An 18,523-nucleotide genomic window follows, 5' to 3' on the forward strand; every position below is an offset into this window, starting at 1 on the left:
GTCCTACACCTAATTGTTGAAAATCTTGCAACCTCTAAGAAGTATCCTTGTAATATGCTTTATCTTAGTAAAATTATGTTTATAATTCTCCCTCGGAACTTTATAGAATTTAGTGTCTCCTGAAAAAAGTTGCCTTACAAGTATCTGCATTTTTTTAACGTTAAAAAATTTGTTTAAAAAAGTGCTCAAAGAGTATCCTCACGTGGGGCAGTGGGTCACAATAGTTTTTCAAATTATGAACCAGTATCATAACAATAATAACAGTATTTATGGGTAATTACAGTATTTTCAAATTTGAATCCTGTCGAGTTGAGTGTAGATCTTGTGTGTAAGAATGTAGGTCTTGAATGTAGGATTTGTAAGTCAGAAACTTGTTCATATATTTATTGGCAAACATTTCATCACGGATGTATGCCTTTCTCAATGCCTTCTTTCGTAATGATAAAAAGGTGTACTGCAAATGAATGTTATTCTCTGAAAAGAGTATAAATTCCATCCGTGCAGAAATTTAGGTAATCCAAAAATCTATATTTAAGATCTCACCCTACAAGAGCTCAAATTATAAAATGGCGGAATGGTCTAATAAGTGAGCCAGCCCCACTTTTAAATACCTAATTTAATTGTTTTTCTTTTCTACAGGATCTGGTCAAGAGTCATTTAATGTATGCGGTCCGTGAAGAAGTTGAAGTATTAAAGGAGAAAATTGCTGAGCTAATGGAGCGTATATCCCAGTTAGAGTCGGAGAATAATATTTTACGTGCGGGTGCAAGCCCTGAGACCTTGGCACAACTACCAGCTCCGCAGCCGCAGCAGAATAATAACCCTTCATAGGTAAGGTGATTGACGTAATTTAAGTAAAAAATGTGTTAATAATTTCCTTTTGTGATTTTTCATTTATATTAGTTGAAAATTTTTAAGAGGAAAGCAATCGTAAAATAACATAAAACCTGTCAGAATTAAGGGAGAAGATATGACTGTACAGTCAGAAGTGGGACATAAACTCAATAGAATAAATTTTGATCCCTGAATATTTACATTTTTCCTCTGGAGTTTGAGCTTCAAATTCAGAAGAATATTAATAATTTTTTTTTTTTTCTGTTTCAGGCTGGCTGTACTTTCTTCTTGTATTTATAAATTTTATTTTGAAGTTCTAACATTTGAACTGAAGTGTGTTACCCTTCTCCTTATCTATATATCAAGCGCCATTGTTTGTTACACCCTCAAGCTTACCTTTAGAGTTTAGTTTTAGGACAGAAAGCAGGATGTCCTAGCACTCACACTTGATCTTGGCCAGCTTGCTGCAGCCCCAGCCTTCTTGTACACGCATCAGTACGCTCTTATTATATTGCTAGTCAAACAAATTATATATACTTTATATATATATAATATATAAAACCATTTGAATTTAAGGATTTGCACATTATAATTTGATCCTGCCCCATTTTGTTTTTTTTAAATCTTGTAAACAAAAAAAAAAATCCCTCCAAAACAAAACTTAAACAAAAAAAATTAATAATAAAGAAAATGCCTATTTGTCTCGACATTTATTGTATGATTATTAGATAGCTCTGATATGGTTTGTAGGTGTCTACGGCCATTTCTTTCCATATTATTATTCCTTCTTGTAACCTATTTTTATTATTATTCAAATTATTTAAGTATTTGTGTAAACCCTGCAAATAGATTATTATTAGCTTATTATAAAAAGGTGGAAAGTCTATTTTAAAAACAATAAAAGAAAAAAAAAATGTAATAACAATGTGGCAACTTATGTTTTAAGCAATTTCTCTCTTTTGAAAATTAATACCTAGAGAAAAAAAACATTAAAAATCAATGGCTCAGAAATTTGAAAAATCGTGAGATCTTAATGCAGTGTGTCTTGCAAGTGAAGCCGAAGATTGAAAATTTTAACCTAATGAAAGAAAAGAATGAATTATATTTTCGGTTAAAGAAGATAGAAACATTCAGAATGAATTAACACTGAGTCTAATCAAAAACCCGACCTTGACAAAAGTGCAGAATTTAGCATTTTTTATTTGATTCTTAGTTTACGTGAAGATGTAAGTGGTTATCCAGAGATATGCTTAACATAGGAAAAGATGCCAGAATGGCTGTGGTAAGATAGTGAACTATATTTTTTTTTGTCTGTAAAATGTATAAATATCTTTTTAATAAAAATAAGAAATGTTATTTCAACAAGAAATCTTGAAAAATAAATATATTAAATAAACGGTCTAAGTTTATTTCGTAGCATTAGTCTTTGTAGAGCTTTCTTCTACAATCCGTATTTTAATTGTATCTTCATAAAAATAATATATATAGATGTATTTATTTATTACGAGTCAAGTTGATTTAAAAAAAATATATACATGAATGAAAATGAATTGTGAAAAATAGATTTTTACCAATTGCTATAAATATATAAATATGTATAAATAATATCGTATAAAGACGAAAAGAAGAAGGAAAAAAGAAACAATTAAGTGTCTTTATTTAAGATGTAAAAAAAGAGTTGATAAATTTGATGATTGCTTTGATTTTTCTATGAACAAAAATGTCTCGACACCTGTACCTAATTAATCAAAGTTATTCCATCATTTTTTTTTTCTATTTTTGTTTTTATTTTTTTGGAAAAACTTGAGTTTCCTGGATTTGTCATGATTAAATGGTTTTACGTTTTTGAGTTGAATTCTATCTAACTCATGCATTAAGAAAACCAAGATATTCATTGTAAAGAGAAAAAACAAAATTTTTTCCATATTCAATATTGGGAATTATTCATAGTTTCCTTGGGAGGTTTTGTGAGGTTACATATTACTTAAATGCCATCTGTTTTAAAAGGTCTATTTAATAATAAGAATAATAGTAATAATACAAAATAGAACAACTAATAGTAACTAAACAAAATTAAAGTGTAATCGAAGCGAGTGTTATGATCTTCCCAAGAGATGAACTAAGTAGTAGAAAATTAAATTAAACAAATAAAATTGCAAATACCAAATAATAATAATGATAATAAAAATTATTCTATGAAATTTTAGAAGAAATTAAATTAAGAATTACAAATACAAAATAAATAAAACAATGGAGCGCGGTATCAAATTTACTATGTTAATATCATGTTATTTATACCTATGTATTTTTTAATATAAAAAAAAAAAAAGTGTTTATACAACTTTGTAAAAACATTGAATAATATTAAAAACTATTTAAAGGTGAATCTACCCAATATATTTGTTAATAAACAAATAAAGAAGAACTATCAAGAAAATTAAATAAAATAAATTAGCGCATTTTAACCAGCAAAGCAATTTCGCAAAACCCGAGAAAATCTCTCTTGTATCGGACAAAAGCGAAAACTAAAACGATCTAAGACTAAACAAGAATGAACAGTTTTTATTTTTGTAAATATTTCTTCCGGCAGATTGTTAAAATCTGAATAATATTTGTAAACTTGTTTGTAAAAATGGAGAAAACAACGAAAGTTTACAAATGAAAGAGAGTTTTTCTAAAGTAGCCTGAAAGTGAAAGTAGAAAAGTTTTACTAATAAAGAAAAATTTGATGAGATATACAAATTATAATCTGTTTTTTGTGATTTGTATAATTATGTATGGTAATTGTATGTTTTGCTTATATTTGTAATTTATACAGAAGTGATCTTGTAAGTTTGATTTCATTCTGCGGAAGAATCACTTAAATACTGTTCAATACTTTTCTATACCAATTTATTTTTAAGGGTCTATTATCCCTGGATCAAAAATAAATTAGTAGAAAGTGAAACCTTTACACTGATTTCTACCAAATATGACTCTTTATGCAGGTATAATTCATTGTACAACAGTGTCTCCTAAATCCATAATACTTGATAATAACTATACAAATATTGGCTTATATTTTGTAAGATAACTCCCCAAACGGATGTTATTATATTTCAAATAAAATAGTATAATCATACAATTTTGTTTAACAAAATCATCCTTAAATATGTCAAATCTAAAATTAAAATGCTGACTGCAAGCCTTTGCGTGATTATTTGGACTATACGGTAGTTAACATTCGAGATTTACCCAGATGAATTGGGCTTTTTAAATATGGAAAATGTATATTGCAGAAAACGAACATAGTAATTTATTAAATCTAGAATTACTTTATCATGACCGTTTCATTGAAAAATCATATACGTTTATTTTAATCTATTGCATATCTTGTTTTACTTTTTGTTATATTCCATTATTTTGGCGGGCTACTTAGGTGTTTAGGTAGGTACATCTTCTTAAAGGGGTTTGCGCCAATAAGTGTAACCCCGTCAATTTTCAGTTTAATTCTTTTATTAGCTCCAAACAATCTTTAATAAATACAGTGTACAGTTTATCTTTTCAAAATTACGAAAGATTTATATCTTAGAAATGATATGTTCTGATGCATGTAAATCCGGAACGTCCCCTAAAAGACCCGCATCGCTTAAAAAATTCTTCTGAAACAGCTGTAATTTTCAAGGGAATGACACCTCTTACTTCGTCTGCGAAGACCTCCGCTAACTGTGGCTCCGAAAGTCTTCCCTCTGATATAATCTTTGCATTTAAATCATCATTGTCAAAATTACATTTATTATAGTTGTGTGTGGAACTATCAATTCTTTTACTGCATATTTAGGCTTCTAATCACAATTTCTGTGAAGTCTCGCTCTCATCATCAATTACTGACCTCACTTGACATTTTAAGAGATTTGGCTTCCACTCCGAGATCTATGAGTATTCTTATTTTTCTTAAGAGCCCATGCATCCGAAACTATTACTTTTGGCTCCTCACAACTTACTAAGTTCGCTCCAAGTTTGACTCTAGGTTGCTAAGATTGCCCCTTACAACCGTGTATTGATCTATAACAACTAACTATTCCATTAACGTTGACTAGAAAATGTTACCCTAAAGTGATTACTGCTGAAGTTGGCTTAATTGAGATTCTCCCTGACCATGGTAAGCGAGATTCACTAGTAAGCCCTATTAAAGCCTAGGTGATGCCTTATTCGCCCAAAGTACCATCTTCTGAAATTCAACCTCTGGTTTTTTTTAAAGACTATGAATGGCCCTTCTCTCTTGATCACCAGTTTACGTTTCTTTCCGGAAAGGCCAATTTTTTCGTATGTACTTTTCGGTGTTCCAATCTGCAAAACTCTTCGCAGGAAACCCTGTTAGGTCTAAGTTTCATTGCTGGTAATTCTAGGTTAGATTCATGATTATAATGCGTCATTCCTGTTAGATCCTCTCCATACTTTTGTTTTTGTTGACATTCGCGCACATTTTCCGCTAACTGTCCTTTACTTTACTTTCCTTTTTCGCCTTCAACGGCACTTCAAATTGGTATGTTAGAAAAATTACTATTTAAATTGCTCTCTAATGGCTTGATGTATATTTTTTATTTATTTTATTTTAAGTATACAATCTTAGAATGCCTACTGTATTGCATGTGTCATATTTTGTTTGAATCAAAACAATTTTTAGGGTTGCATTGTCGATTCCAACTATTTCGTATTTAGTTACATCAGTCCATTCTTCCGTATGGGATGAAAAGTAAATATATATAAATTTGAGTAATCGGTTAATCTGAAAAATAGATATAAAATGATTAATCTACATTTGATGTTGGAAGAAAATCCGAAACATGTCTGGAATACAGTAAACATGCATGCTGCGACGAATAAAATCGAAGATATACCTAAAATTGACTTCTTTTTTTTTTACTTTAGGTAGGACATAGAACTTGAGTTCATGTTGGTAAGTATTCCTGAATTCAAATTTATTTTAACACTCTATTCTAATATAGAACTGGAGCCTCCCTAGGGAAGAAGATTCACACAAGATGAGCTTTATAATCCTTACTTCACAGGATAACTCTGGTACTTTCATAGTGTGAAAATATAATTTGTATAACACAGTAATTTTTGCAAGACGCTATTTCAGAAGGTTTACTATACAAAAAGACTTCAGTTGTTCTACATTTACATTAAACAAATTTCTGCGAAAAATCAACATAAAATATCCATTGTAGATAAATATTGCAATTATTATGGAGAGTAAAATGACTTCTGATTTGTTACTCTTATTCAACTTTTTGAATCTCAGAGTTTTGTAGACATGATATGCATTATCGGTGATCAAAATTTATCCATATCTTCTTTGACAAAATTTTATAATGGTAGAAAAATTCAATTTAAAAAAGAAAATAGATACAAATTTTTAAAAAATGTTAAAAAAAAGTTTATTTTTAAGGATTTCTTCTTTTTTTTTAATTTATTTTGTAATTTACAATCTGTATGCAGTATACAATCAGTAAATATGAAGAGTATGATGAACTGGTGCGAGAGGAGAGCAGGAGGAGAGAAAGTACCCAGCGGTAGCACTCTCTATATGAGAGAGGAGAATAAGAGGATGAGAGAGGAGAGTAATAATTTAGGTCTTCAGCCTACAAGGAAGTCGCGGGGCCACTGGTGATCCAGTCGGCGAGGAGTATTAGGGATGCCAGAAGAAGCGAGAGACAGTACAAGAGGATTAGAGCTAGTCCAGAGAGTAGTGTGAAATTTTTGGTATTTAGTCTTAGCGAGTTGGTCTATGAAGGGAATGTTGAGGTCGGTGTGAAGGGTGAGGTTAGTCACGTAGAAAGGAGCGTCAGCTATCTGTCGGAGGAGTTTTGACTGAAATGTTTGTACTATCCGTATGTTTGTAGGTTTGGATGAACCCCACAGCTCTAGTCCGTAGGTCCACATAGGTTTGAGTATAGTGTTGTATGTTAAACGTAAAAGTTCTGGGCAATTTGGAGCGTCGTCCAACTAGTCTGCAAAGGAGTTTCGCACGTTTTGTCATTGCTTGTCTTGTCTTGCTTGTCTAGTGTGTGGGTTTTAAGGATTTCTAGAAACTTTTTTGCCCAAAATTAATGGCTTTGTAAAAAACTTACTTCATTTTCTAAACATTGTTAACAATATCTATTTGAATTTGGCGCTTCTAAACAACTGATGAGTAACATAAGTTGACGTCATCACTGATACTACTGAATTGAGAATGTAGGTCTAGCCAGTTGCTAGTTCCACTTAATTGCCAGTTGTCCTTCCTACTGCCTATTGGTGTGTCACGTATTGCTTCCTATAGTAATTTTCGAAGTTTTTTTAATTTAAATTAAACCAAGTATTTAATGATAAGCAAGGTTCTTCGTAGTTAACGAGTTTCAAGGGATATTGTATGTCAATAACCGTTTGTCAATGGTTCTTTTCTTATTAAAAACAATCCTATCTTAATTGTGAAATTAGCTTTCTCATTCTATCCAATTAGTGCTGCTGTTAGTGTATTTAGAGAAAAATGTTTAAATTGAGCCTTCGCAATCTGGGGAAATTCCAGAATGATGTTAAATTATTGCAGTCTCTCAAAAGAGTCAAAGGAAGGTGAGTTTTATTTAAAACTATCTTCTGAAAAATAATTGGAAGATATTTTGCGAATCAGATTTCAAAACAATGTTTAGTTATTGTTACCTTGTTATCAAAAGTAGAATATGACTGCAACATTTCTTCATTATTGAAGGAATGATTGGTATAAGGATTGAGTAAAATTTAAATTAAGGAATAATAAAGCCTATTTGATATTTAATTGCGCTCTTATTCGAGATAAATTTGTTTATTCATAACCACTTTGGGAATCATTTGAAAATTTGCCATTTGTTTTTATTTTTGTATAATCTTGGCAAGATGCTAATGTCAGAAGGTTGTATGTTTTTATAGAACGTATCAATTTGGTCTATATTTACATTAGACTAACTAAAAACCTTATTCGCTTACTACGTTCCTGTATTGTATAATTGGTTTCAAATAGACATGAAATCAGTGATTAATTCTTACTGCAATAAATCCAAACATTCAAATCACATGCTGATTATTTTTATTTTATCAATGCTAATGATGTTTTGGTAAATAAAAACATGCCTCTCCATAGCCACTTGCTATCTAATTCGTTGTATTTCGTAACAGTCTAAGATTACTCACGATCGAAAATCTTGAACTTTGATCGTATCATGTTGATTAAATTAATATCTTTTAAATTATAGGTATTTGAAATTTCTGTCGATATTAATTAGATTTATTTAAAACTTTTGTTTGTCATTCACTAAAGAAATATTTAAAATGAATCCAATAAATTCATTGCTAAATTACTTCTTTCTCGGTTGTTCAATGAAAGCTCTCAGACTCTCGAAGCGTTGTCAGAAAGGAAATTCAGTTCCATTTATTAAATTAACTTCTAATTAAACCTTTAGTTTTTTAGATTTAATTAGATTCATCTAATTTATAGAAAATACGCCACGGCAGCCAAACCAAAAGAAGTAGAAGGTAAAGATAAAGCTCCAAAGGAATCGCAATCATTCATGATGAATCTCTTTCGTGGAGTGGTTCAACCAGTTCAAGTTTTTCCATATCCGGATGTCCTTAACGAAGAACAAACCGACACATTGAACATGTTGGTTGATCCTGTCAGGAAGTTTTTTGAAGTACGTTAGTGAGGAGCAATGCTTTTTTTTATTTTATTACGTGAAAAGAAAGATAATTTTAACTCAGATGTGATGAACTTTCAGGAAGTTAATAATCCAGGAAAAAATGATGAAGATTCAGCTGTAGAGCCCCAAACATTAGATGGGCTTTGGGAGTTAGGAGCCTTCTCTTTGCAAGTACCTCAGGAATATGGAGGATTAGGGTTAACTAACACCCAATATGCTAGATTAGTCGAAATAGTAGGGAGCCATGATCTTGGTGTTGGTATTACATTAGGAGCCCACCAATCAATTGGTTTCAAAGTAAGAACTAATTAGTCTGTTATAATTAGAGTAATCGCAATATATTGAATAAAATGTAGTACAATAGCACCCTCCGTTGGTTCCAATCCTTCCTGTCTAATCGTTCCCAATTCGTTGTCACTTCCGACAGTAATCCTTCTTCACTCCTTCCTTTGTCACGTGGTGTACCTCTAAGGTTCTTCCCTATCTCCCACCCTCTTCTCCATTTACATCAATGACCTTCCTCTTTCCATCTCTCATTCCCAGTATCACCTCTATTCTGATGATTTTCAGATTTACCTAACCTTTTCCCCATCGGATTTGTTTGAAGCTGTATTTAAACTTCAAGAAGACCTCAATAATATCTCAGCATGGGCCACGAACAATAAGCTTACCCTGAATGTAGAAAAGACCAAAGCTATTGTTATTGGCTCCAACCCACTCCTTAAATCATTGGCTCCTCTTCCTAATCTTTTCCTTTACAATATCCCAATAAAATATTGTTCCTCTGTGAAATACCTTGGTATCACTTTTGATCAAAACCTATCTTGGAAAAACCATGTTTCCCAAATCTCTCGTCGTTCCATCCATATCCTTAAGCAGTTTAATAGTTCCCGTCACCTTTTTCCAATTAAGACCCGGCAACTCCTAGTTTCCTCTCTTATATTCCCCCATTTCGACTATGGTTGTTTAGTGTATGGCGGTCTTTCTGGTGATATTGAAGCTAAGCTCAAGCGCCTCATGAACTGCTTCATAAGATTTATTTTCAGCATTTCCAGAGACTCTCGCATTTCGCACTGCTACGATGAGTTGAAGTGGCTTTTTCCTGTCTATCGCCGCCAATATTTTTTGGCTTCTTTCCTTTTTCAAGTCATCCAGTCTCAAAGGCCTTCCTATATTTTTCAACTCCTTAAGTTTAAATCCTCGATACATTCCCGTAATACCAGATCTCGCTCATCCGATCTCTATATTCCCTCTCACCGTACCTCATCCTTTGACAAGTCCTTCCTTATACGTGCTACCTCTCTCTGGAACTCCTTGCCATCATCTGTCCGCCATGCTCCTACCCTATCTATCTTTAAATCCCGTCTATTCAGTTATCTCCTTTCTATTCAGCTTCCTTCGAAATTCTAATTGTTTTAATTTATTTCCTTAATTTCTGCTGTTATTTTTATTTTCACTTTTTGTAAATACTTATTTATTTATTTTCTTTTAATCACAGGCCAAACTATTAAGGCCTCTATTTGTACCTGTATTTATTCTTAGGGGACAATTGTCCCAGAATAATAAATTTCTTTTTTATTTCTATTTCTACAACCTTCTATTAGTAAAATTTACATACGTCTAAATAAAAAACAGTTCAATATTGTACTCAGTTTAATACTGTTTTCTGTTTTTCATAATTCATAACGGTTAAACTTGAGTTATAATATTCCAGTATTATTTACATATCTCTACTTCTAGGGTATCCTTCTCTTTGGCAATCCAGAACAAAAAGCGAAATATCTGCCCAGAGTATCCACCGGCAAGGAATATGCCGCCTTCTGCCTTACTGAACCTTCTTCTGGAAGTGATGCTGGATCTATAAGGTGAAATTCCATAAAATATCTCTAAATCTTAGAAATTTTTTATGAATAAATATAAATAATTCTTTTAAACAGATCTCGTGCAGTCTTATCCCCAGATGGCAAACATTACATTCTGAATGGAAGCAAAATATGGATTAGTAATGGTGGAATTGCTGAAATAATGACTGTATTTGCACAAACACCTGTACAAGATCCAAAAACAGGTATGTATTTATTATGTAATTTTAATAATACGCTTTTCACTTGTAAATATATCTTCTTTTTCAAGTACTTATTACTTCAGGTCTTATTCTCAATAAAATCTGCAAAATTTTACCAATTAATTTTGTGTTATTCTCATATTTAAAGGCAGAGAAGTAGACAAAGTCACATCTTTTATAGTAGAAAGATCTTTTGGTGGAGTTACAAGTGGACCTCCAGAAAAAAAGATGGGTATTAAAGCGTCTAATACCACTGAAGTGTACTACGACAATGTTAAAATACCATTAGAAAATGTTCTTGGAGGTGTTGGCCAAGGATTTAAAGTAAATTAAAAATATATATATACTGCAATTTTAAGAAATCAGAATTTATTTTTTCCATTTTTGTGTATTTGATTATTTATCGTAGGTGGCAATGAATATTCTAAACAATGGCAGATTTGGTATGGCAGCCGCTTTATCTGGTACCATGAGAGCTGTAACGAAAAAAGCTGTCGAACATGCGACCACTAGAATACAATTCGGACGAAGAATAGATTCTTATGGGACTATTCAAGAGAAATTGGCTAGGATGGCCATGCTGCACTATGTTACCGAAAGTATAGCTTACTGCCTTTCTGGAAACATGGACTCTGGTTCTGTTGATTATCATTTGGAAGCTGCAATATCCAAGGTATTCAGCGTTTGCTTTAAAATTTTATTTCTTGGTCATTGAAAATCATTAGGGAAAATTGGTTTACTCATGTAGGCACTTTTTGTTGAGATAATTTTACTTAATACGTTAGTAATTGCGAAATAGATGGACAGCTAAACAGAACATTAGTTCCATGTACTAGTAATGAGAAAGATTGTGGAATATAATCGACAATTTTACTGTGAATAAATAGTTTTAATTGTGAACATTTTTCAAAGAAAATCGAATTGGGGGGGGAGCTCTGATAATATGGCTTCCATATTAATCTACATTTGTACCATTGTTTTCTCCAGTGTGGCGAACTCAACATTTTCAATATATTTATTAGATTACACTGACATTTAATTTCTCCTGTATTTTTAAAAATCACTTCTTTTGGGAAAATTTCTCAGAAATTAAGGAATTTAGGTAAAGGATTCTGATAGATATTTTATTTATTTATTTTTAAACTGCGTAAAATAGCTTTCAATGCAAAAAAGATTGCTACTTATTTATAAGCAACTTTAACATTTAGCGGGGCGGGTGTGGTATAGTGGTCAAGAGCGTGGCATAGTAAGCGGGAGATCCCCAGTTCGAATCCCGCGTATGACTGCTATTTTATTTGATAGAAAAAATTATTTATAGTCAAGTATAAGCTTCCGCCCCTGTCCACGACACCTAATTGGTAGTTAGACGTTAAGCCACGCCTGAAAAAAAAAATAGGCGATTACTTTACATTTAGCAGAAGAAAAATCCAAAGTTATGGGGGACTTTTCTAGGTATAATGATTTCACAAGTTTTAAAATAACAATATTTACTGTAATTATTTAGAGCCTAAAGGTTAATCTGTATTATTGGATCCAATTATTGAAAGTATTTTTATTTCCTGCCAGGTTTTCGCAAGTGATAGTGCTTGGGCAGTAACCGATGAAGCTATACAAATTTTGGGCGGAATGGGATTCATGCGAGAGACTGGATTAGAAAGAGTTATGAGAGACTTGAGAATCTTCAAAATTTTTGAAGGCACAAACGACATACTTCGCCTCTTTGTTGCTTTAACAGGTAAGTTCTTCAGTTGATATATTTAAATTGTACATTTTATGTTCGAAATTTGTTCTTAACGTTTCTTATTGCACCTATAACAATTGTTTAGAAATAGAACCTTCTTTTGGGATAGAAAACCTTTCTTTCAACTCCAATATTTTCTCTGCTCTTTTATGCAGTTCTAAGTTGATTCCCAATATCTCCATCATTGTTTGTAAAAGTTTCGAGTATTTAGGAATTTAATTAGAGGATCAACCATATCGAATGAAACCTCTAAATATTACTGTAAATAAAGGTTTTGTTATTTCTAAAATTAAGATTCATCCAAAATTCAGCGATATCATTTCACAGAAAGATTGTTTACATTTTAATTTTGTCAAGGGATTCAGTTCGCCGGACAACACTTGAGAGAATTGCAGAAAGCTTTTAAAATGCCAACCGCCCATTTATCGCTCATCTTAGAGGAAGTTACTAAACGTGGCCTGAGATCAGTCGGTTTGGGTTCGACACCGTCGTTGGCCCCGCATGTGCACTCTTCTTTACTGACTAGTGCTTCACAAGCAGCAAAAAGCATTGCTCAATTTGGACCTGCAGTAGGTATTATTTAGTATATCAGAAATACACATATTTATCTCTTATAAAATACTTGATTCAGAAATATTTAATAGAGAATATCCAACGTTACTTTGCGATCAAAAGAAACGTCTGATTTTGCTAAACTTGAATTCATTACTCTTTATTCATTTATTATATTGTGGTTTAATTTTTCAGGTGGAGAATATACTGATAAAATTTGGGCGTGGCGTGGTGGAACAACAATTCCTACTGAATAGGTTAGCAGCTGCCGCTATAGATATTTATGCAATGGTAGTTGTACTGTCCAGAGCTTCTCGATCATTACAAGGTGGATATTCTTCCGCAGAACATGAGAGTCTATTGGCAAAAGTTTGGTGTTCAGAAGTAAGTATTTGGCATTAGCATTGCTTGAGGGGTAATTTCTATTAGCTAGATGTTTAATCTTATCAGTAAATAATCAGACGATGAAAACATGAAGTTCAGAAGTAGTAATGCTAATAACACTTTGGTACAAATTTCAAGTTTCTCAAAAAATTATAGAATTTTATTATTAGAAATTTGATGATTCGCTTTATTTTTACTTTCAATATAAAAAAACTTTTTACAAAAGTAACGATCTTTCTCGATGTTCTAGTGACTGACGGATATTAAATCTTTGTAACGTTCAGGAGATATTTGACTTGAATTTCTGTTTTATTCGGAAATAACAAAAACAAAAGTAGATACCATAGCTGGACGCGAATTCAAACAGAACTATTCCACCGAGCTATTGCCTTCTCCTTGATTAAATTTATAATCCTGATCTTGAAGAAAATGTTTGTACTGAATTAAATCAACTTTTATTTCAATTTTAGGGGTTCCCTCGAAATGCAAGTCTTTAATGAAACTTGACATGTTTGAAACATTTTCCGAAAAAAGTGTGTTTTGCAGGTTTAATAGGCGCCATGGGTTCTAAGGCATTCGTCTAAAGCATTTTTTCCACTTTATAAGATAATCTCTCAAACCAAAGTTTAATATTTGCACGTTTCTGATGGAGCTTTTTTAGTAAACAAAACTTGTAATTACGAGGGTCGTTTGAAAAGTCCGTGCAAAGTCAGAGAGATAGCACCACTAGCGCGTATCGAGGTTATGTTTAGTTAGTAGCATCTCTTGGAAGAACACACACCAAGTTTCAGCCAGATTGGTCTATTTCTTTGTGTTTGGCATTCGTTTGAATCGAGGAAGTCGAGTGATTTTCAAAAAATGGACGAAAAAGAATTACGTGTGTTGATTAAACACTACTTTACGGAAAAGCAAAACGCCTCAGGAGACTAAAGAGAAGCTTGATAAACATTATGGTGACTCTGTACCTTCGATTAGAACAGTTTATAAGTGGTTTCAAAATTTTCGGAGTGGCCATATGGGCACAAGTGACGCTGAACGTTCTGGACGCCCTGTTGAGATTACTACTCCAGAAATCATTGATAAAAACCATGATATGGTGATGGATGACAGAAGAGTGAAGGTGCGTGAGGTTGCTAGTGCTGTGGGCATCTCGAATGAACGGGTACATAATATTTTGCATCAACATTTGGACACGACAAAGCTATCCGCAAGATGGGTGCCGCGATTGCTCACGCTTGACCAAAAACGAAATCGTGTGAAGTGTTGCAAGGACGGTTTGCAGCTGTTCCAGAAGAATCCGCAGGACTTTAAGCGTCGTTTCGTCACTGTGGATGAAACATGGATACATCACTACACTCCTGAGACCAAAGAACAATCTAAACACTGGGTTACCAAGGGGGAATCTGCTCCAAAGAAGGCGAAGACCGTTCCTTCGGCCGGAAAGATTATGGCGACTGTCTTTTGGGATTCGCAAGAAATAATCCTCATCGACTATCTGGAAAAGGGTAAAACTATTACAGGTGCATATTATTCATCGTTATTGAAAACCGAGCTGCAAGAAAAACGCCCACGATTGGCCCACAAAAAAGTCCTTTTCCATCACGACAACGCACCAGCTCACACCTCAGCAGTTGTGGTCGCAAAATTAATGGAAATAGGGTTCCAACTCGTTTCACATCCCCCCTATTCTCCAGACTTGTCTCCCTCGGACTACTATTTGTTCCCCAATATGAAGAAATGGCTGGCGGGAAAAAGATTTTATTCAAACGAGGAGGTGATTGCAGAAACGAATGGCTATTTTTCAGACTTGGACAAATCCTATTATTCGGAAGGGATCAACAAACTAGAGCAGCGTTGGACGAAGTGTATAAGCCTAAAAGGAGACTATGTTGAAAAATAAAAAAGGTTTACCCCAAAAAATTAAGTAATTTTTATTTTTGCACGGACTTTTCAAACGACCCTCGTATAATTGTTTTAATGACCCTGTCGTGAAAGAAAAAAGAAAAAAAATGGATCTATTTTCAAAGTTGTTTTTTTATGTTGTTTTTGACATACTATTAAACAGTTTTAAAACAAAAACTATTGAAATAAATTAAAATTTACTATAATTATAAAATATTTTATTTACAGGCATCAGCGCGAGTTGCACTAAATTTAGGAGCCCTAAGTTCAACTGAAAGTTTAGACAATTTTTCAAAACTTAGCCAGATTGCCAAAAATGTTTGTGAAAATGGTGGTTTCGTGCAAAATAATCCATTAAATCTTTAATTTATTATTACTGTTTATTTAGATCGTACATTGCAGTCCATTAAAAAAAGAATGTACTTTGCGATTTTAACCTCGTAAAACATTTTTAGCGAATTTGTAAATAATCATTTTTAGAAGCGTCTCGTAAAAAGAAAGCAAATTTGATATTGTGAAAAAGTTATTAAATGAAACTCAAGTAAGTTTTTCCCAAATTTGGGAGAAACAAAACCTATCATTATCTACGTCAGTCTACAATAGAGAAATTAAATGAATTTAATAATTCAAATCAATTTTTGATAATCACGAACAGACGATGTTTTACGCAACTCACTTATTATTTGTCATTCAAATCCTGTAGCCACTTTACATAGAGCAAAATACTTCACTACATGTACTATAATATTCTGAAATGACTGTCCCTTATTAATATCTTCTATTGATTTATTAATTGTGATTATTTTTTGTTCAAGCTATTTAAGCGGCGTAAATTTATTTTAATTTGTTGTGATACATTAAAGATTTTAGTGAAAGTATAATTTGCAGGAACCCGTTAGATGTAAATTTTGATCCCAAATTACATATATTTAGAAAACTATTACCTCTCTGGTTTCATGGTTCAAATGAAAATAACGTATTTAAAAATTATTTTAAACGATGTATTATATTTTTTAATCTTTTTTTTTTTAAAGACACCGCTATAAACCAAATATAAATTTATAAGTTTTGATCGAAATCAGCTATCAAAGGATTTGTAAGAAAGTTGAAAATAATTTCTTTGTACATAGATGAAATATTGTATACAAAAATTGTACATTTTATTGTATTAATGGTAGAAAACAAAATACCTTAATAAATACATATATTTTGTTATTAAATGCTGTGTAATTGGAGACCCCGACCGCAAAATTTGGTACGCAAGGTTGTGGAGAGGATATCTTTTTTGCAGAAAGGCGTTTGACTGTCAGTAACTGGCTTATTCTTAAAACCACTTACTTTCGGACAAATGCAGCATGATAACCATGACAGTCTCAAATGTGAAAGTTGTGCGAAAAATATTTTTATTATTATTATTCTTTAAAATAATGTATTTTAAGCGGTTTCAGGTTTAGACCTAAGTCTAAATTGATGCTCAAGTAATTTTGGAGACTAGCAGACTATCTTTTGAGATGAGATTTATGTAGCTCAGTAGTGCACGTGACCCACGAAATTCTAATTATACAAAGTTAGTTTATTATCTCTAAATGGAACTGATAGACTTACAATGTAATGAGTTTTAGAATCTTTGCGAAAATATGGAAAATAATAGTACTCACCTACTTCTTCATTTGTGCAGAATTCCCGCTTTCTAGCTCAGTTTTTGAAGGTGATAAATTTGGGAGCTTTACATTTCCTTCATATCAGTTGCTGTATCTCTTGTTCTATTGGTGTAATCTTTCCGAAAATATGTACAATTATAGTACTCATTTACTTCTACAATTGTGTAGAATTGCAGCGTTCTTGCGTATTTATGAAGGAGATACAAGGAGATGAAGTTAGAAAGCTACCTCTTCAATTGTTCTTTGTAGCTCACTAGGGGGTCTAATTAAGCTGATGCGCTGCACATTTAACAGAAGTTATTACCGCTTTACTAAAAATTTATAAGGGTGATGAAAATATCAATTTGTGTTTTAATAATGACAAGTCGGTAAAGTTAACTCACAATATTTTACTATCACAAACATAAGGTGCCCCTTAACCGAAAGACGTGGATCCGTACAAGCTAAGTGTTTTTGTGTTACATGAAAAATAGACTCCAATATAGGTTTGCTTTTTGCATCCAACCACACATGATAGATAGGTTGTACTATACCTGCTTAGAAAATGTGGAATGGTACTTGATTGGATCTCTGCTTGAAACAGCAACTTACTTACCCAGTTAACCGTTTCGACCTTGTTGGAAAATGTGTCCCCTACGTGCGTCGTACAAATTAAGCGATGATGAAAATATTCGTCAAACCCAGAGTATGTTTGATATGAAATTGGGTTGCAATGAAATGAATTTTATATTTGTTTTTTCGTTATTTATTTCATGTACATTTATTTATATTAACATAAATAGGAACCAAAAACCTCAAAAATAAATTTCGTTGCAATCGAATATACTGTTACTGTTGATCTGGTAACAGCTTGCTACACATTGATTTACTTTCTTCGATGGGACTAAAATATTTTCTAAATGACCTTATTATCTCAAATACGCATTCAAATGACAGTGTTATGGAGGAAATCCGACAAAGGATCATAAAACTCGGAAAAACCTGGTGCCACTAAACAGCTTACTCAATACTGCCCTTGCAGAAGTACCAAATTACAAAGAATGCACACTGCTGCAATTATCCCGAGTAAGTTGCAGCATTACAGACTGGTATTTATGCAAATGAATCCCTGACCAGATGATAAAATACCAACAATTATGCAGGGAAATATCTTGGCAGGTTAGTAGCCCACGGCGCAATTTGGATGATCGCTAAATCTTGAGCCAAAAAGAAAGCTCCGCCTCTTGAATACAGGTAAATAGGGAACAAAAGGATCCTCATCCTGTTTTTTATTACCAGGCGCGCCACTTACTGCCATAGTCTAGCCTAACACAATATATGAATTCGTTATTGATTCAGTGATGACTAATAAAAGACAAGGATACATTTACGAAGACTAATTCATACTTCTATCTTCTAATAGTTCTTTTTATTTCGACATGGCCTCAAAATATTCCAAAATTCTTGCAGTTAACTAATATATTTTAGTTTTAACTAAAATTGCAAAATCAACTACCGATGGTCACTACTGAAAACGCATGGCGAATATACTAGTCATAACACAAAATTTTACCTTTTTTCATGACGAATATCTTCGTCATAAACAGTTAACTGGTTAAGATAAAAAATATAAAATAAATCAATCTTTTTTAATGAAATTTTACTTATTCCTCTTTTAGAATTGGGAAGAAATAACAAGTATAACCCT

The 18,523-nt window shown here is 32.5% G+C and overlaps 2 protein-coding genes across 3 annotated transcripts in view; both read left to right on the top strand.

The window, feature by feature from the left end:
- The window catches only part of LOC141458644 (uncharacterized), a 118,121-nt gene extending 114,163 nt beyond the window's left edge, over window positions 1-3,958 (top strand). For both annotated transcript variants that reach the window (XM_074136910.1, XM_074136911.1), the window contains 2 exons: window positions 640-831; window positions 1,105-3,958. In XM_074136910.1, the coding sequence (XP_073993011.1) occupies window positions 640-831 (192 nt within the window). In that variant the 3' untranslated portion in view covers window positions 1,105-3,958. The remainder of the gene's footprint in view (window positions 1-639; window positions 832-1,104) is intronic.
- A 3,106-nt stretch (window positions 3,959-7,064) lies between these two features.
- Acadvl (Acyl-CoA dehydrogenase very long chain) lies at window positions 7,065-16,395 on the top strand. Its single transcript, XM_074136912.1, has 11 exons — window positions 7,065-7,431; window positions 8,330-8,525; window positions 8,610-8,828; window positions 10,272-10,396; window positions 10,469-10,599; window positions 10,745-10,920; window positions 11,006-11,269; window positions 12,163-12,331; window positions 12,695-12,906; window positions 13,085-13,273; window positions 15,404-16,395. The coding sequence occupies exons 1-11, from the start codon at window positions 7,349-7,351 to the stop codon at window positions 15,539-15,541; spliced, it is 1,902 nt and encodes a 633-aa protein (XP_073993013.1). The 5' UTR covers window positions 7,065-7,348; the 3' UTR covers window positions 15,542-16,395.
- Window positions 16,396-18,523: the final 2,128 nt, after the last annotated feature.

The sequence above is a fragment of the Rhodnius prolixus genome, unplaced genomic scaffold (genome assembly GCF_049639745.1).
Source record: "Rhodnius prolixus isolate KJV_2025 unplaced genomic scaffold, Rpr scaffold_5, whole genome shotgun sequence".
Taxonomy (NCBI): domain Eukaryota; kingdom Metazoa; phylum Arthropoda; class Insecta; order Hemiptera; family Reduviidae; genus Rhodnius; species Rhodnius prolixus.